Here is a 20,421-nt window from a genome sequence, read left to right as displayed (position 1 = left end):
CTGAAAAATTAAGCCAGAGCAGTGAGCCTTATCAGTAATCTATGGGGAGCTTTAAAATCACATTTATATGACGCTATCCAGACCAATGTGGCTTGTTTGTCTAAGGGGTCCACAAAATTATCTTTACCGGACTGAAACCGATGGGGATTTCTCTGATCTAAAATGAGAAACGGGAGCTCCTTATTCTGGTGATGACATTCTCCTTATATACAGGTCAACTGGTCCCTAGACTTGCTGAAGTTGTATGCAGGGGTGAGACCTGCCTGAGCCTTAAGGACTAATGCATGTTATAATTGCCTTGGGGACCCCTCAAGCTTTCAACAAAACCAGGAAAGCTCCAAAGAAGCCTGTGAGCGCTGTGCTTCCCGGTTGGTGCCATTATATAACCATCTGCCTGTTTGCAAGGAGGGCATATTGGCATTAAGTCAAGAATGGAGGCTGCTGGACAGTAACTTAATTTGGAGGATCACGTGTGGCCCTGGATGGTAATGGTGGCAACGGAATTAGCCAAACAATTATCACCAGATAAAACCTGATATGAATCAAAGGATCCCCATTGTTAGATAAACAAACTGGCATTGTCTTCCTAATTATTGCATTTCCTGAAGCTGAGAAGAACTAACAGACCCCTCGGCCCCAAACACAAACACAAACACCTGCCTCATCTGACCATTTTCCCCATTGACAGCAATTAATCACGTGCCCCAGTATAAAAGCTGTGCCCCAGTAAAAATGTTAACAATTTACTTTATAAGTCAGTGCATTCATTTAGATGACTTGTGTCCCTGAACTGTTGTATAGTGGGTTAAGCAAGGGGAGTTTATATAGCCTATAGTGCATTGTGCGCAGCAAGCTTGACAGAAAAAAGGAATCTGAATAGGGGCCTGTACCCCAGTAGAGATTTATGTCTAGCAACGCCTCTGTCTGTAGTAAAAAAACATTGAAATAAAATAACATTAGGTGAAAATAGTATTTCACTATTTCACAGTGAAATAGTATTAGCAACGTTTATCACCATAATTTCCATTACAAAAGGAAAAAAAACTCATTTGCACCAGGTAGCTCACCTATAGGCTCCTTAGGCCATACTGGGGGTTTGTGTCAGCCACAGAGCCCGTGTTTTCAGACGTCTTTTTGTCAATGTTGAAAAAGGATAAAACAATATTTATCACGAGGCATAGAATTTCTCCCCAGAGGCAAGGGTTATTTTCGTCAAGAAAGGACGCCCCCTCTCTGTCATTCAACACGTTCTCCCTCGCTCAGGCTCTCCATCATCTGCTCAGACCAGAGCAGAGCGCATCTACTCAGACGCCGTGCGCCCTCATTGCGCGCGTACTTCATCGGAGAAAAAGCATGGCCTTTTGTCAAAATAACTATTCTCTTGCCGGTTATACAAATCAGTTATTTGTCGGGGTTCATATATACGCAGATCTTTGAAACGAATACTGTCCGATGTAATAAGAAATTGGCGCGAAATTATTAACAATGAGTGGTACTTTATAACTACAACTAAACTTGCACATATGGCTGCTTGTTTTACAGTTGACGTAATTGGAAGCAACGGAACTTATTGCTCACGGAAAAGGAGGATGAGTCTAAACAATTACTAATTTTGTGAACCAAGGTGAGTGGATTTTGATACAGGTTTCAGTTTGCTACTGATTGGTTTTGTGTTTGAGTTGAAACATAATGGGCTACAGCCTACTTGAATACTAGTAACTATTAAAACAAAACACAAATAATGCTCGATTGATTGATTGTGCCAAATTCGATGATACAAACAGACAAAGCGCCGAGCTAATTAAGACATCTCAAAAGCCATATAGCCTTGCCTTTTTGTATGGCCGCAGTGCAGTAATTTTGTCAGTATAATTACTATGGGAGAAACAAAAACGTGACCTTTCAAACAAGCCAGATTTTTTCTTTGACAACGTCATTATTGGCTTTAGTTGTTCCCTAAATCCAACAGCCTAACAAAACGCAATGCCACTCCCTAAGTACACTTCACGATAAGCCAGGAACAAGAAGTTATTAATACCTAGGAATGAGCTCTACCACGCAGATCATTTGTGCATTCATTTCTACTTTGAAATTAAAGGAATCTTTAACTGTTTAGGCACCTTAATTGACACTAGGATATATTGAGGGTCAGCAAACCCCTGCATCAGTGTTGGCCATTTCCACTGATTGATAGTGTCTGACAAAGAAGGTCGCTAGATGATGCTGAATTCGGTGTGCAATAAAAAATCACAGCAAGGCGGATAGGCCTTCACCTGCCAATAGTATTCAGTGCCTTGGGTGAAGAGCAGTGGCGTAACTATAGGGAGTGCAAGGAGTGCAGCTGCACTAGGGCCCGTGGCGAAAGGGGGCCCGTCCTCGATCTCACCGTAAAAGTGAGACAACCTGACGGGCCCCTTAAGGCAATCTGACCTGGCCCCTTTCACCGCTGTAATACCGCCAATTGAAGATCACATATGATCTAGTCTTAACAATTCGCAAACATTTCTCAATTATGGTGTCAGTTATTCAGAATTATGAGCTATCACCTGCCCAATAAACATTTTAAAAACAGTCAGTGTTAACAACAGCAAATAATTAATTTTTCCTCATTTGCCTTTTGCTGAATAAAACAAATGTCGTTTTTATTAAGTAATATTGCCCTCGAAAAATAGCAAGGATGTCTGGGTAATATTGTTGTCAAAGATTCCCGCCCACCCACACAGGATTGTTCCCATCCAGTTGTTGGAATACCACAGACAGTTGTTGTTGGGATACTACAGTTGTGTTGCATTAGCGTTTTGAAGCGAATTAGGCTACCCCATGCCATGCCCTTTAACATAAAAGTGGCTCCAGAAAGCGGCAGGAACGAAAAGAGCAAGATGTAAGGATGGCAAAGCTGTCAAAACTATCCTCATTTGGATTGTGGCAAAGCGTGTTGAAGAGGACGCTACGTCTGACCCCCAGCCCGGCAACAGCAATGAGTGTGAAACTCAGCCACCAGGGTAGGCTAATAATTACATAACGTTTACTGTCTGGTATATGCAGTTGACATGGCTATTAAAAGTCATAAAAATGCATATATAGGCCTAGGCTACCAGGCAGCGGCCAGGTTAGATATAGTAAACTGTGCAGGATGTAGTCGGAAAATAGCTAAAGCTAGATAGACTAAATGTAAACTAGCATATCTAACGAACATAAAATTAAATATTCACCATCGAAGTGACTGTTTTTTTTTACTAGTACCCAGATAGCACACATGACAGATCGAAACGTCATTCATAACGTCGGATAAGCCTCGGTAAATGATCAGATTTTCTTCTCATCTCTGTGCTCTATTTCAAACGTCGCAGATACGTCGGCTCATGACTGACTGTTCCATTATGCTCATTCCGTGTTGTAGCAAGCATAATCTAGAGCCAAAGACTCGCGAGTCAGAGCCGTTCACTTTTAAAAAACCATAATCTATCTTCACATAGAAGGAGCAGTCGTTACCCTTAATTGTACATCATGAGTAGCCTAAATTTCCTTGCGCATCGCTAAACTGAAAACTCAATAATTTCGCCTGACGATAGGTCGGTAAGGGGCCCGTTGGTGAGATCTGCACTCGGGCCCGCCAAGTCCTTGTTACGCCGCTGGTGAAGAGAATGACTTATTGACTACTTTTTTACAGTGTGCTACTAAAGAATGATATGTCAGGATTTTACCCTTGGCTTGGTAGCTTAATATTTCCACCTAGATGGAGGGTATACCATGTCATCCCTAAATAGCAGACTTCAGCACTATATGGTTCAATGTAGTCATTTGACTTGAAAGAAGGCCCTTTATAAAAATATATAATTAATGGTGGGCCGTTATCGGCGTTAACCCAAGACTCTTATCGGGCGATAAAAAAAATATCGCCGTTAATCTATTCTCAAAGTTGGGTTGGGAGCTGGGTCTATACTACGCAAGCTATGATGACTTTCACCTTGATATTTTAGCGCGGATGTATACCTAGCCGAATTGCACTGTAGGGGGCGAGAACGAGTCTTTGAACCTGTGTGTATGCCTTGTGTATGAAATTATCACATCAAACGTGACGTGCTAACATGGATGCACCTATGAAGCCGCCTGGTTTGCTTCAGGGAAAATGTATTTTTAAGAAGCTTTCCAATGGAAACCTCGACAAGACTAGGGTTGTTTGCACCTTGTGCTATGCGGAATTATTTTACTGTAGGAGTTCTTCCAGTCTCAAATACCACCCAAACGCAAAGCATCCCTTAGCTAATGCGGAAGATGCCGGGCCAAGCACTGATGTAGCGTAGGCAAACTATGATGTTTGAGTGCAACCGAGGCAAGCCCGTCAGCACAGCTCTATCAGCCAAGCTAACTAATCTAATAAACTGTTAATAAACACAAGTACATCTTATTGAACATAATTTATTTTAATCACCAATTATCATAGTAGAACATCTTTCTCAAGCAGTTTGTGATGCATTTTGGAAACAGGAGATGAGCCCCTGGTCTAATGCGCCACCTGGCTTGAGAAACCCGTTCTCCAAGACTTACTTTTAGTCATTATTTGGGTAGCACACATATTCGGAATGCCTTCGGCGGAATTCAAATGAGCCAAGATTAACGCCAATATTACAGTGAGATTAATCTAGATAAAAAAAAAAAATCTATGCCCACCACTAATTATAATCCATCCTTTATTTTGCAGAATTTGTGAGCCCCAAAGGGGAATGATGGATATTGTAAATCAAGTAAACATGACCCTGATGGAGGATTCTGGACTCAAAGAATCCACCAACTGCTCCAACTGCTACTCTTTCAATGAAAAGAACTTTCTGGAATTTGAGGACAGTACGAAGATAGTTGGAGTTCAGGTGATACTCATCCTCGCTTACAGCACCATTATACTTTTTGGAGTCATCGGAAATTCCCTGGTTATCTTTGTAGTGTACAAGTTCAAAACTCTTCGTACCGTGACCAACTTTTTCATTGTAAATTTAGCCGTGGCTGACCTGCTTGTGAACACGCTATGTCTGCCGTTTACTCTGATCTACACCCTTCTGGGGGAATGGAAGTTTGGCCAGGTACTGTGCTTCATGGTGCCCTACTCCCAGGGCCTAGCTGTGCATGTCTCCACCATCACCCTGAACATCATTGCCCTGGACCGCCATCGCAGTATCGTCTACCATCTGGAGACCAAGATGTCCAAAGACATGTGCGCCTTGGTCATCGCCATCACTTGGGCCACCAGTGCCCTCCTGGCAAGCCCTCTGGCAATATTCCGCGAGTACGAGACCTTTGCTCTCTCGCCCGAGCTGTCCATCCATGTGTGCACTGAGGCGTGGCCACAGAGCGGCATGGATGGGACCATCTACAGCATCTCCATGCTTCTAGTGCAGTACGGCCTGCCTCTGGCCATCAACTCCTTTGCTTACATCCGCATCTGGAATAAGCTCAAGAACCATGTGAGCCCCGGCGCCCGAAACGACCGCCACCGACGGAAGAGGAAGACCACCAAGATGCTGGTGATGGTAGTGGTGGTATTTGCCGTCAGCTGGTTGCCGTTCCACGCTTTCCAACTGGCCATCGACATAGACAACAGTGTCCTTGACATGAAGGACTTTAAAGTGCTCTTCACAGTCTTCCACATCATGGCCATGTGCTCCACCTTTGTCAACCCCATCCTCTACGGGTGGATGAACAACAACTACAGGGCAGCCTTCTTATCTGTATGTAAGTGTGGCCAGGCCGTCAATTCGGGCTCTCAGAGCTCCATGAAAAGGAAGACCCAACGGGAAAGAGACTCGGACTTCAGAGCCACTGATGTTTGAGTTTATGATATGTGATATCTGGTGAAAAAAACGATTGTGAATCGTTCATGGCAAGCACATACATTCAGTTCATTTGTTGATTGTACAAAAAAATTATGTGAAATGTCTTATAACTATTAAGGTGCAAACCACTGTGAGAGAAGTTATTTTTCAAGATGTTAGTGTTTATCACAGTCATGCTACTGCTGCCAGCCATTTGGTAATTGTATTGTCATTGATGTTTAGATGATGTTTCAACTGCTACTTCTCAACTGGGAATAACTGGAACAAAATGCAAATATGTAGGCCTAAATTCTGATGAATTGACAGTAAATGTTATATTGTCTTTTTAATGTTACATCTGTAAATTATGAGATCTTTAATGATCTACTAAAGCAGCTCCCAGGATTGTTTTTTTCAGAATGGGTGCGGGGGCCTAAACCTTGACAGCAGTGATTAATCAAGCCCTAGTTGTAATCAAAACATTATTTACTTAGACAGGTTGTCAACAAATTAAAGGTCAAACCAGTAAGTAAAAAACATGGCAAAAAGTTCATACAAACATAACAAAAGACTTAAGTTGACAGCAAAGACATTTCCCAAGTACACATTACATCCATGTATGGCATTTATTAGAGATACTGACCTGAGCTCCAGAACAAGGCTTTCCACTCGTTTCTGGAGAATCCCAATCCTAATTGTTACTAACCTTATTTATCGTATCAAACATCTAATTAATAAGATGAAGTATTCTTGATTAAGTGAAATTGATTGGTTAAAAAATAAAACGACAGTACAGTAGCTATCCAAGAACAAAACTTGTCAGTCCTGCTTTAGACAGTCTATAGCTTTTTTAAAGGTCTATGTTTACCACCTATACCATTCCGGACCCCCTCCCTCACTTGCCCTAGGTGGCGGCTAATAGACCAATTAACGCTATACGTTCTCAGAATGAGTCTGGCAGAGCTAAATCATTTAAAGAGACTGTCCTTTCCTGTTGTTGTTAGGTTTATTGCCATTGCTGTGGATTTGGGAGTTGCGGTGCGACAAGAGGGGTTGGTTCAATGCGTCTGTTTTTAGTAACCCATTCATGGAACATTCAGCACGTACGCCAGTAATTGTTCATCGCTCTGTCGAAGGTTTATTGACAAGTGGCTGCGGTGACACACACCTGTGTTGTCTGGGCTAAACCATGTCTTTGAAAGATATGGAAAATGGTTTATAACAAGTGCCACCACCTTAATCCAGAAGAGCTAGCTCACAAACTAGTGACTTGATTAATAGGTGACGTTCCACTAGTTCACTGCATGCATTAATCCATCATATCAGGTAAAGTGAGGATGAATGGTTGCAGGCATTAGTATCAACAGCGACAGTTGAAAAATAGAACTGATCATTCCGCATGCTACCACAGTACTGTACGAAATGAATAGCCAGCAATTAATTAAGAAGAGGGCTTTGAGAGGCAACAAAGAAAACCGGTCTTGTCTGTTCCTCGGCTGAAGGTATCAGGTACTAAAAAGGCTGAAGTTGCCCTTATTCTTGATAAATGACCTTCCAGTATGACTGCTATTGGCCATCTCTGATATTGCTGCACTGACATATATATTTTGAGGCTTAAAGCCTGAGGAACGTGCACTACTCATCCATCAACATGATCAAATTAACAGGGGTATTCAGAAATAACTTTACAACCATCTGGGCACTGTGAACATAATGGGATTATTACTAATTGTATGCCATTTGGGAACCTGCCAGAGATCAAGACTCACACCTTACTAACTGGTTGTGTGCCATAGATGACACATGCAGTAAAGGCACTATTACATTCATATTTGAATTTCAGAATAAATATAATGTATTGCGAAAAAACTATAGTAAATCCTTGTTTTGATGTATACTACATCACAGCCTGTTGGATTAAACTGAATGAAGAAGACTACAATCGTCCCCGTGTGAAGGTGATTTGAGAACAATGCTACAGCTCCCCCTACTGTTGTGAAGTGGTCTAACAAGATACAAAAGGAGAATGGGTTGGGATAGTCCAGGGAAATTTGATACCATTGTGTTTTGTCTTGGTGTACCAATACTTTGGTTTTTAACTGTAGTAACCACTTGATCTCATTAGTTATGTCTTATGGTATTCACTCATGGAATTTGTACCATTTAAAGTTGTATGCGTTTCATAATTATCTGATTACATACCACTATGAGACTATGGCCTATTCTAACAATAAATTCAGCACACCAACACATATCCACAAAAGACATATAATTAAATGATTCAAACATAAACCACTGGTTAGGCTATGTTAGCCTGAGAGGCTTGGCAATGTACAAATCTCTAAGTTTCATCCCCTTCTGTACTTCAGAGTGTTGTACCACAGTTGTGGTAGTTCCATGTATGGAGAAGGATCAGATGTGAACATCCTGTCTGAGACTCAGCTCTACCTCATTCATTATGATGGATGGTGTTTTTGTACCTCTGCGCTCCCCTCTGTTCATCCTCCTCCAAGCGCTTCCTTATCTGGTCAATAGTCTCCCTGCCTAGACAGTTGCAGAGGACAATGTAACACTGTCAATCAAGTAAGTTTGCTGGTGATGTAAGTCATGTGAACATAATGTAATCTATAATAGCATGAACTTTACATAGTAGGCTTTCAACTGTATTGGTTAACATGTTTTCACCATACCAATACTGCTGTCCAGCATTTCTCTGGTGGTAGGGCTACTCTGCAGAGGTAGCTTTGGACTCTCATGTCTGGGTTCATCATCACTGGTCCAATCTGCCATCTTGTGGGATCCAGCCAGGATCCTGGGGGATGCAGGGCTTCTCTCCCTCAGCTGGACAGAGACATTGCCACTGAGCTCTATGTACTCTTGGTGCAGCTTGCGCACCTCCCCCTGCAGAAGATCCCTCTCCATCTGCACCGTATGGAGGCAGTTCTCCAGAAGACCCTGTTCTTCTGTCAACCTCCTCGTGCTGCTCTCCATCTCTTTCATGTACTTTGTGTTGGCCTCCAGCTTCACTCTGAGGGTCCTGTTTTCCTCTTTTAGCTGAGCCACGGGGCTATGGGACTCTCGTTCTTTCCCCACACTGTCAAGAATGAATGCGGATTGGTGTTTTCCAGCAGGAGGGCTCCTGGCAGTGCCCTCTATAGTGCTCCTTTCAGCCTCTAGTCTGTGGATCTCAGCCTTGCTGAACTCCAGCTCGTCTTTGAGACAGCAAACCAATCCGGACAGGGATGCCACCTTTTCCTCCAAATGACCCTTCTCATGGCTAAGGTGGGCACAACGCTCATTGGCCATCTCTAGCTGGACACTTACCATGCCTTCACTTCCCTCTTTGGGCTCCAGAGACAGACTGGGATCCTTGGGTCTGACCCCTGCCTGCACAGTGTTCAGGGTGTCCTTCAACCAGTGGTTTTCTTTAGCAAGACTCTTCCTCTGTTTATTCAGGATTTTGTTAAGGGTTTTAAAGTCCTCATACTTTTGAAGAAGCTTTTTGAGCTCATCGGCACACGCTGTGGAATAGTCCTCTGTCTTTTTCAGCTTCTTCTCCAAGTCCTGTTTTTCTTTAGCCAAGACGAGGTGCCTCTCCTCATGGGACTCCCTCTCCCCCTTCCATGTGTCTGTCTCACTATGCTTAGACAGTTTATCTTGCTTCATGCCATCTTGGTGGGTTGTGTCCAAGTTGAAACTCACTTTGAGTTTGGAGGTGGGACTGTTATCCAAATCATTTGACTTGTCAGTGCTTCTTGGGTTTACGGCATAGGGTGTGTGGTTGGACGAAGAGCTCATGCGTTCGGACTTACATACAATGATCTTTCTGTTAAGACTCAGGTTTTCTTCCTCCAGTGAAACAAGTGCATTTTTCAATCTGGCAACAGTCTGCTCAAGGTCAACTATATTTTCTGACTTGCAGTCTAACCTTACAGCTCGGTCCCCTGAGCCACTGCTTCGTGGAGTGTCAAGGTTACACAGCAGAGGTACATTTTCAGAGGAAGATCTCTGTGTTTTTTCTTCATAGGCAACTACTCCCATTCTGACATGATCAACGTGGTTTGAGTTTTCTGCCAAGATCCCAGGTTTGCTGCTGGGACTGCTAAAGACCAGGCCTGTTTTCTCCATATCATGTGACTGGATATTCTGTTGAGTACATTGAAACAGTGAGTAGGCCTACATAAAGTCACTATAAAGTCATTGTCAAATATATCGTCAGTTACTATGGAAATACGTATTATATAAATACTTTTATATAATATTGACTTTAGTTTAATTAGTTTCGACCAATCATTAGTTTAGTCTTAACTAATGATTGGTCTAAACTTTAGAACAATCATTATCAAACGATACAGTACAGTACAACAACAGGCTAGTAGGCTATGATTTGCTAAACTGGTAGCCTACATTATATCTCTATGGGAGAGCGGACAATCACGGTCACTGTACATGATAAATTGTTCCAAACATGAACAAATGCCGAGAAATGTATTTTTCTTTAACGCTGGGCTAACGCTAACAATACGCAAAGCTCAAGTGCACAGCGTAGTGTGATGCCGACTTGAGGCTAACTAGAGGCTAGCTAGAAAGTAGTTAGGCCTACCTTGAGACTTACAGCAAATTACTGTAAAAACTACCCTAACCCTTTAAAGAAATCTTATACATTGCACTTTAGCACTGAATGTTTTTAGGGATACAAAGCGACGTTTTAGGCTATTTTACCGCTAGTTTACCCCCTATATTTTGTCCACGAATCGACGTGATGTTTACTCTCTCGCCGTTGCCATGGAAATTCTCAAATTCCATAAATGTTTGTGCAAGTCTGTGGCTGAAAAACTGGGCAAGTTTCTTGCGTTGGTCTCCTTGCCCTTGGGTCCACCTCCTACACTCACCTTAAATGATGCGGAGGTGAGAAACTCAATTGGGTTTTGAGAAATGTAGGTAAGCTACCAAAGCCACTTAGATCTAAAGTCTGTACAATAAAACATGCATGCATTTAACCCAAGATTTAATTATATGCATATTAATTAAATTATTATGTAATATATATTTGTTGTTGTTGTTGTTGTTCCATTACATGTACTTGATCTGGATTGGCTGGTTGACATCAAAATGTCTGCCTTCTCTAGAGGCTAATTGCCTGCTAATTGCCAATCATCAGAACATGTGTGGTCAAAGGTTATTTAATTATTGTACATCACCACCTAGTGTCACAATAATAGAATGCAGCCAGCAGTTTTTCTGTCAGCTTTTAATTAGACATTGATATTTTGATGTCTGGAAGGGGTTTTGTTCTTATGTAACTAAAATGTATCTCACAACCATAAGTCTACCATTAAGTTAAAGAGTATTGTCCACAGGAAGGTGCTTATACTAACCCAGTCTTCCAAATATAACTTGCCCTTTCTTTACCCTACTATTTTTAAGTATGCAGAGCCATATAAGTGGTATTTTAAATAATGTCTACCCCATTTGCCCCACAAAGAACATACCATAGAGGGGCACCCCTTGCTGTTTGGCACCAATGTCACATGCAAGGTGAGATGTGCGTTGAACCACAGACGTCTTGCACTAGGAACCTAATCCTTTACCACTGGACAACTAGGGGCCTGTCCTTTGAAATTTGGGACGTTCATTGTACTCAACCCCCAATTCCCCCACTCCTTCACCCCCATCTACACTCCATCATCCCTTGCCCCTCCAAACTCAGGGATGATGGTCTGATAAAAAAGACAAGATAACTACACTAATCTAATAAATTATTACATCTGTGGTTACCACAGTATGGGCCAACACCCTTTTATTTAAAGGAAGAGAGCAGAGACAAGTGTATTTCAAGTGCACTTCAAGATTATGTGAAAAACACAGCATTCAAATGATAACAAAATGCAAGTACAAGTAAAAACAGGTTTTCCCTGGCATCCTAGTTAGACAGAGGGAGGGTATGCAGACACAGGTAGGGTGTTGGTGTGAGTCAAAGAGAGAGAGTGGGAGGGTGCGTGTGTGTGAGGGCACTGCAGGTGTGAGAGTACAGGATGTTGAGGTTCTATGCCGAAGGGTAAGTGGTGATGAGGTCGTGACCCTCCGGGGGTCTCGTACGAGCTCGGGCATGGGTCTCACAGTAAAGCTCCCCCTCCACGAAGAAGTAGCCCTTCTGTTTAAGGTTGGCGTCACAGTCAGTGCACACAAAGCAGCCGGGGTGGCGGTATTTGTCCCTGGCCTTCACTACTGTCCCCCTGTGGACCAGTAAGAGATAGAGCAGAGAACATAGCAGAGCATGAGCATGGCAGGCAGATTTCCTGAGTTGGGTTGCCGGACTACAGCACAAATACAAGCAATTAGTCAGGATGTCAGTTCAAATAAGAATTGAGATGGATGACAGATATTTTCCAGATACTATACCTGAAAACATATCTGTCAGTATGTGATGATAAGGGAGAAAGGATAAATGTAAGAAGCAACCTATGAATTTAATAAATCACTTGATTTATAAATGGTACGATAAGAAGATGTTTGATTTGATTACAAATTACACGATGCATTTGAGTAAGTATTGTATGTTATTATGATTCATACAAGTTATTTTCCATGATTTCCCCAGGGCTAAATGAGGTTGTACTAACACAATGCCGTTCCCACACTTGTCACAGAGAGGCAGCTTCTGAAGGTTGCCAATGGGTGGAGCTGGCTTAGTCGTGGGAGCTCTGACTGTCCTTGTCACAATGGGGCGAGTTCCTGCCAACACATAAGAAAAATGCTCAATTAAGTTCTCAGACATTACAGCTGTACAAATAAAAGGTCTAAACTCAATTAGTGCCTTTCCCAAAAAAGGCTGTCATCTATCAGAACTGTGCGTGTTGTGACTGTAATTGCTAGAAATGGTTGGTGGGCTGGACAGCATAAAATTATATCGAAAAATGATCTGAATGACACTTATTAAAAGGGGGAAAAGTATAACTTTCCATCACTGTCGACAAAGTCCTGCAGGGCTTTGAAGGAGCCTGATTGTCGAGGTTCTTGGGGTTCCTCCTGGTCCTTCTGCAGCATGCGGTACACATCAGACTCCTCGATGGAGGTCAAGGTCCTGCTGCTACAGGGAGAACACATCTCCAGGTCAGTAAGGCTGGTCATATAGTCACACGCAACCACACATCCTCAGGTGAGTAGTCATACAGAGCTGGTCATGAAGTCACACACACACACCATGAAGTCACACACACACACAAACACACACACACACACACAGAGGTAAACAGACAAACACTCACACACACATACACAATGTTAACTCACTTCGACAGCTGTGACTGCCGAAAATCCCTGTCTGTCTACAGCAGCAATGTTCACAACAATTTCCCCTCATATCTAATTTATCATGTTGAGCCCTAAGGTACCAAAGACCACCCAGTTCACCTCCCAAACCCAGGAGAGACTGGCTTAACATTGTACTGAGAAATGATGCATGCCAGACGGGATGCTCTTGACCACCATGCCCTGGGGCTTGTGGTAATAGTGGGCCCCATCAGATCAGAGCAGCCAGCCTGAGATGACACTGACACAACACCGGAGCAGACATCCATAAAAGGAAATCCAGGGAGGACAGGGGGAGAAAATAGAGAGAATGGACAGATGAGGAAAGAGAGAAGATCAGAAGACAGTGCTGGTTCTTGTGTATACCTTGTGTATATGTATGCAGGGTTATTTGTAAATTAAATGCAGAAACTGTATGTGTCTGACATATTTCCTCTGGGACAATCACATTTATGATATCTTAACTACCAGGCAAGTAATTCTGTTTTTAAAGATTGCTTACAGACAGAGACTACACAGTAATGTGCGATCATTAAACACTCTCAAAGCGTTATTAGAAACTTCTGCAAGATTTTTGCTGAAACTTGTTCAGCTGGATAACATTGACGTAAAGCACAAACTTGTACCAGTAGGATGACATATTTCAGAGATGAATGAACTTTCAGAAGCAGGTCCGACTGAACCTCATGGGAAATATCATTCCTGCAGGCTGGGGTGATACACAACCCCATGTATCTGGTAGTCTAATGAGATCCACTTGATTTACTGGGAAAAGTCCTCCTATAAATATGACCGGTGGATGTGTAAGTGACTGTGTGACTATATGTGAGTATGCGTATCTGTTTGTGTGTGTGTAATAACACAAAAAAAATGTCACTGACCCCTCAGGTTTGTCGAGGACAAGACCCTTCATCTGTCCCTGCATCGCATCTTGGATGTTGCCTGAGGAGTACAGTCCTATGGGCGTGTTGTAGGCTGTACTGACCACCTGACGTTTGTCGTCGATGTTTGCTGCCGCCACGAAAGGCTGAGCCTTGCGGTTGTGGCCAGTACCGATGGGTTTGAACTCCTGCATGGTAGGAGAAGGTAAGGAAGAAAGATGATTGGTAAGTAAATTGTACTATGGTTGGTCGTTTTAGGTTCTTTGTGATTACCATGACCATTTAGACTGGTGGGTTCTTAGATAACTCGGGTCCACTCAGTCACTCTCTCAATCTTAACACACACACACCTGTTGCTCTGCTTCCAGATTGACTTTGAAAGGGTTCACTTTGCCATCTTCTGCGACTTGAGGTGACCATAGTCTGATTTCTGGCCTGGGAACAGACAAGCAGAGAGATCACAGGGAAGCGGTCAGTTTTCACACAACCGCAAGTGGATTCATGATAACCCCTACAGATTATTTTTACGTGACAACTGGGCCGCTGAGCTGGGGCTGGTTGTAATTCAACATCCTACACCAGCTCTCAAGGACACTATGATTGTGTGTGTGTTTCTGGATATATGTTGTACTGGTATGCACCAGGGTAAAAAAATATGTGTGCGTGTGTGTATTAGATCCTTCTCTTCAGATGATTTCAGCAGGGTATGAATCAAAGTTAAGGAATGTAAGAGCTCATTGTAAATCTATTCTGGAAGATTTTCCAGTAGATTAACTGTACCTGGAAACCAATTCTGTACATGTGATGCAGTGAATCATACATTCACAGATAAGGAAGTCACACTAATAATACTTTCGCCACCTAGGGGTCACTGTGCAAAGTGCACATCTGAGTGTATGGTAGATGACAGACAGATATGATCAAAAGTGAATGTATGTACATCATGTCCGCCTGCACAGAATGGCACAGTAAACACAAGAGCATTCATACACGTAAATGTCTGTCCCCTGTGTGTGTGTGTGTGTGTGTGTATGTCTCAGACTTGTGTCCTGTGTGCCCAGACGCTGTGAGATACCACTGCTGACCTCTCCACGCTGAGGTTGAGCTGGTAAGTAGCCTCCTTGATTTTGTTCTGGGCATCACAGTGCAGCATGTCCACAGCCGCCTCCCCCTCAATGGCCAGGATCAGGTCTCCCGGACACAGATTGGCCATGGACGCCTTGCCGCCCGGAGTAATCTGAGGGAGCGTGGGAGAGAGAGTGAGGGAGTTAGATGGGATAGAGTGGAGGGGATGGAGAAAGATTGAAGCGAGGTAGGAGAAGGGGAAAAATAAGGTTAGATGGGGACAGAGAGAAAGAGACAAGCGAGAGATACAGTGTGAAGGCTGAGAGAGGAGAGAGGAACCAGAGAAAGAACTGAGAAAGAGAGAAGCGAGAGAGAGGAAGACCAGGTGTCTAATGCAGCAAATAACCTATTAATAGTTCTAACAGAGCTGTATTTGTCACAGTTACACAAACAGCTGAGGACAGCCTTCTGACTAAAATACATAGGCATGTTGTCTCTCTTTCCCTCTGCATCCATCCTCCTTCTCATTCTCTGGTTCTTCCTACCATCTCTGTGGCTTTTCTTTTGTTTTGGCATCCAGGCAACATCTTGTTAATAGAGGTCTATTTAAGGGCATAACTTAAATTGTATATAGTACAACTCATATCTTCAACGGTAAATGTCAATCAATGCAGAACAGAAAACCTGTAAATACATGACAAGAATGTAAAAAAAAATATTGTAGATCGTCCAGTGCCTGAAAGGTTTGTCCAGGACGAAGGCGCAGAAGCATTCTCTGTGAGTGTGAGTGTGTCTGACTCCATTGCCTTCCCTGGTATGCCTGCATGTAAACTGTTTCTCTTACTTTGTCCAGGCTGGATAAACAAAGATCACTTCCCACCGAAGGATACTTTCCAGACAGAATGGGGATGGTGGAAACTGGATACTGGGCAAGGAACAATTGCGTGATAAGTGTGTTGTCCTGATAAACTTCTGTGCGGAATACAGTAAATGATAAATACATCCAAAATACATCAACAATGTATTCACATTATTATTATCACATTGTCAGATAACCTACATTGTGTTGTTCAGGGAAGCCCTGTTCTTAAAGAGCTACTTTCTCGTAGGTGTTCACTCCAACCCCAGTTGTAACTGAACCAGCTTATTGTTGCAGATTCTTGCTCACCAGATCAGAAGTATACAGTCAGCCCTTCTTGACACCATCCAGGTTGCTTCCCAACCACACTAAATGACTTTCAAAAGGAAATAATAGTGGGAAACCACCTCCACTTTGGATTCTCTTGCTTTCTTATCTCACCAACCTTCAAAGAACCAAAGAATCTCCCTCACCTTTCCTGGTGTGCCTTTAAAAACGAACAAAAAAACAAAAAACAAACAAACGGAGCTATAAGACTCTCTCCATGAAGACACCCTGCTCACAAAAAGATAATGAAGAAAATGTAGAATATATTTTTCCCATATATATTTGTGTGTACTATGTCATACTGATAACTGATTTGAGTTACTACCCATTCCTGGAAGATAAGAAAGTCACTTCTGGTATCTACATGAAATCAACTATATAGAACAATAATATTAACATCTTGTGAACCAACATAGAACTCCAGCTCACACGTAAGTATGAATGGAAGGGGGAAAGATGATATGACCTCACTTTCCCCTTGACCAATCACTTTCTGACCTCAGACACAGGACACTCCTTGTGCTCTGAACTCAAAAACCTGTCTTTGAGTCCAACTATGCTGAGATGAGGGTGCTGAAAGGCTAGTCAGAATGTGCATCCTGAGGATCTAACCTGGTCTGCAATTGGAACTTGGTTTCAATTTCATTTTATTTTATCAAGAGGGACAGTGTACATTAATGAACATTAACATGTAAATGCACCCTTTTATAGCCAAAAGGCTAGTTTCCGTTGGCAGTCCCCCTGCCAAAGTGAAAAAGGCTATACAACCAAAAAAAACCGCATCATGTTAAAATAAAACAAACATAAAATCCCAATACACAAACCCCACTTGGTCCTTAACCATGGGTAGAAAGCAAAGAACAATGGGTACAAACAAGTGATAAATATAATTCTATTGCAAAAAAAATTCTTAAAAAAAATTATTTAAAACAATTCTTAAAAATAATAATAAAAAAAATCTACTGCTTACCCACTAATGAGCTAATGAGTTAAGGTCTGTTTGCAAAAGTAACATACATTGGACCAATTAATACTGCTACAAATTGTAAGTAGTATTAGGCCTGTTCTTCTACTTGTTCAAACGTAACAATAGCCTGATACTCTTATCTTCCTGTATCACTGGCGTGAGCTAGGTTTATAATTTTTAATTTGTAAAAAAAATTATAATTGACTGCACAAAATCAGATTATTTTGTATTTCAATCTTCAAGACTCAAAACTTAGACTCCTCCTTCATTAATTAAGACCAGCCTATTTTATTATTTTCACTGAAACCAAACCATCTCATTCTCCCATATCACAGTCATAATCTGCCTTTTGTACATTTCATCAAATTATCTGCATTATTAATGATCACATTCATAGTAATTGCCACACTACACTACAGTACATTATCAATCTGCTACTAATAGTAATAAGGTGGGTTAGTCAGTTTAGGGTGGGAGTGTGAATCTGCTGACAGTAGCTTCACTGGGAAGAGGGTAATACTGCCTTGCTGGATTGTGATAGCAGTACGTAACAGCAGAGTTGAACTTTAAGAGAGACTGAGGCTGACACAGGGGACATTACATTGAGGTTTGGGTTAGGTCATCTGATTATAAATAACACAGCAGAGAGGGATAAAGAACGCTGGTGGGATGAATCAGATCATAAATGGAGGTTGTGATTTACATGTACAGGCATGGATTCCTTCTGTGACTGCATTTAGGCCCTGGCCTAGAAAACCTGGTGATCACTTACGGAGCAAACTTGTCTGATTGTCATCACAGAGATCCTTTCCAGTTTCATATACAGTACAAGGCAACAAATAAGTAAGTAGTCATTAACAGGTCCACACTGTCCTCCCTTCCCATGTCCAGCCCTCCTCCCCCTTCCATCTCTCCCTCTCATCTCTCTGTCTCATCCTGCCCTCAGTGCTCAGTGAAGTGCACAGTGTCTGCCAACACAACAGGTGTGAGGTGGTCCCACAAGGCCTGTGTTTCACACAGCCAGCCACTAACGCCTCCAGCCTCAAATCCTGCTGTCAGACCCCCAATATAGACACACACACACGTACACCAATCAGGGATTCCTGTAACTCCATATATCTGGTGGGAAGTGGACACACACAGCTAAATGTGAACAGAAATGCCCAAATGAAGGTAATAATCAAACACACACACAAACACACAGAGACACACGCACTGCTAAACAATGACTACTATAAACTATACACACTCGTCAGCTCTATATCCTTCTTTATCAGTGTGTGCCAATTTCTATTTCTGTATGAGGGACCAACTGATTATTAGGTGTTTGTCCTCTGTGATACAATTCAATGTTCAAACCCTTTCCCAGTAGCCTCTGTTGATCCAGCTGCTTGGGATTCTCTGTGTGTGTGCGTGTGTGTCGCTGTGCATGATGCAAACTGCTATTTCTAACCAAGTTGTGGACATTTGCTGAAACACAGGTGTCAGGGCTGAGGTATGCTAGCAAGCAAACATGAACGATCTGCTGGGGATAAGAGACTCAGCGGGCCAGACCCAGGATCTAAACCCAGACCCAGGATCCAAAACCCAGACCCAGGATCTAAACCCAGACCCAGGATCTAAACCCAGACCCAGGATCCAAAACCCAGACCCAGGATCCAAAACCCAGACCCAGGATCTAAACCCAGACCCAGGATCCAAAACCCAGACCCAGGATCCAAAACCCAGACCCAGGATCTAAACCCAGACCAAGGATCTAAACCCAGACCAAGGATCTGAACCCAGACCAAGGACCTTCAACTCAGAACAAGGATTTTAAACCCACAGCCAGGACCCTAAACAGACATACAGGTCTTAAACCTAAACTTGACATAGCATCAAGATGGTGACAGCTGTGCCTTGCTGTTTCTCATTCCGGATCAGACAGTCAACTGAGGCTAACATGGAAGTGAGCCAAGCATGGAGGACTGGAAGGAGAGAGGGAGGAAAACAGAGAAACAGATACAGACAGAGACAGAGAGTGAGGAAGAAAACTAGATGGAAGAAAGATAGACAGGTTGAAAAAGTGAGATGGAGAGAGAGATAAAGATAGGGGCGGTGAGAGCTAAGAGAAAGAAGTTGACCATGGACATTTATTTAAATGTAGTAAACTGCACAATTAAAAAAGCTCCACACAATCACACACAATCTAACTCACCCTGGATACGGTCAGGGGCTGGTTGAAGTCCTTGCCTCCCGTCAGTCGGAACCCCCAGGGGGCTGGCCCTTCCAGTACTACATTGAGTGGCATGTCTCTCTCCTCTGCTTCCTCCTGTGTGTGTGTGTGTGGTGTGTGTGTGTGTTTGATCAACACGGGGTCCACAGCAACGAACAAGGGGGCAGGACAGCCATGCACCCTTTTAACCAGCAAAGGGGGAGATGGGGGGAAGGGGAGGAGAGAGTCCGCCCCCACAGTGAGGTAATTGGGCAGATTCAAGGGGCCAGTGCACTTTCTCTCTTTCTCATTCTCTCTCTTAAACTTGCTGCAACTCACTGTTTCTTTCCACCTCCCTCGATGAAACTGTGACATCTCTCTTACTCCAACTTGTGAGCAGTGATCTGCAGTAGCTCTGTCCTATTCTGGTCCTGTCTCTCTTCCTAAATACCTCCTCTGGGATCTCCACAAGTAATGTGGAGGGAGGCCAGACTCCCAGAGAGTTCATCCCACGCGTCTCTTCTCATCCCCGGGCAGCTGCGAGTTGAGGGTGGCCTCCTCTGGTAGTGGACCGGTCTTGTTGCTCCTGTCCTTATTTGGTCTGGAGGAGCAGCTTGGTGCTGAGGCCCTGGAGGTCCCCCAGGCACATTCCACCCCCTATTGATCTGGCCCGGGCCCAGGGCTCAGCGCTAGGCTCTTCCTCTCTCTCCCTATTCCTCTATCGCTCTCCCTGTGTTTCTATATCTCTTTCTTTTACTCGCTCTCTCTCTTTCCTCATTACCTCTCCCTCTCTTCCCCAGTCTCTTACTACCTCAGTCTCTCTCCCCTCATTTGGTTTTCAGTCTCATTGCCTTTTCCCCCTGAACTCCTTTCCGTCTTCCTTCTTGTTCCTTCGTTCCTTTGGTGTTGGTGTGAACTGGACCTGAACTTGTCACATTTTGTTGGGGTATTGGATCTTTCACAGTCTTTCTCTGTGTATCACAGAAATAATCTAACAAACATGAGGTGTT

At 43.0% G+C, this 20,421-nt stretch overlaps 3 protein-coding genes and 1 long non-coding RNA gene across 4 annotated transcripts; 2 read left to right on the top strand and 2 right to left on the bottom strand.

Annotated features, from left to right (window-relative positions):
- Nucleotides 1–1,286: 1,286 nt before the first annotated feature.
- On the top strand, nt 1,287–7,616 carry npy2r (neuropeptide Y receptor Y2). The gene is made up of 2 exons (XM_047045387.1): nt 1,287–1,624; nt 4,703–7,616. Exon 2 carries the CDS (start codon nt 4,725–4,727, stop codon nt 5,823–5,825), a length of 1,101 nt encoding a protein of 366 aa, XP_046901343.1. The 5' UTR covers nt 1,287–1,624; nt 4,703–4,724; the 3' UTR covers nt 5,826–7,616.
- A 640-nt stretch (nt 7,617–8,256) lies between these two features.
- Nucleotides 8,257–9,935, bottom strand: si:dkey-256e7.8. The gene is made up of 2 exons (XM_047045286.1): nt 8,498–9,935; nt 8,257–8,351 (listed from the first exon to the last, which is right to left on the bottom strand). Exons 1-2 carry the CDS (start codon nt 9,933–9,935, stop codon nt 8,257–8,259), a joined length of 1,533 nt encoding a protein of 510 aa, XP_046901242.1.
- A 1,627-nt stretch (nt 9,936–11,562) lies between these two features.
- On the bottom strand, nt 11,563–19,933 carry pdlim3b (PDZ and LIM domain 3b). Its single transcript, XM_047044812.1, has 7 exons — nt 19,415–19,933; nt 15,085–15,236; nt 14,350–14,434; nt 14,000–14,187; nt 12,770–12,897; nt 12,431–12,542; nt 11,563–12,043 (listed from the first exon to the last, which is right to left on the bottom strand). The coding sequence occupies exons 1-7, from the start codon at nt 19,784–19,786 to the stop codon at nt 11,854–11,856; spliced, it is 1,227 nt and encodes a 408-aa protein (XP_046900768.1). The 5' UTR covers nt 19,787–19,933; the 3' UTR covers nt 11,563–11,853.
- LOC124484097 lies at nt 18,123–19,398 on the top strand. Its single transcript, XR_006957941.1, has 2 exons — nt 18,123–18,390; nt 18,699–19,398. It is a non-coding gene; the product is annotated as an uncharacterized LOC124484097 (long non-coding RNA).
- Nucleotides 19,934–20,421: the final 488 nt, after the last annotated feature.

The sequence above is a fragment of the Hypomesus transpacificus genome, chromosome 22 (assembly GCF_021917145.1).
Source record: "Hypomesus transpacificus isolate Combined female chromosome 22, fHypTra1, whole genome shotgun sequence".
Taxonomy (NCBI): Eukaryota; Metazoa; Chordata; class Actinopteri; order Osmeriformes; family Osmeridae; genus Hypomesus; species Hypomesus transpacificus.
The sequence above is the reverse complement of the archived record's forward strand: the minus strand, read 5'-3'. Positions and strand labels throughout refer to the sequence as shown.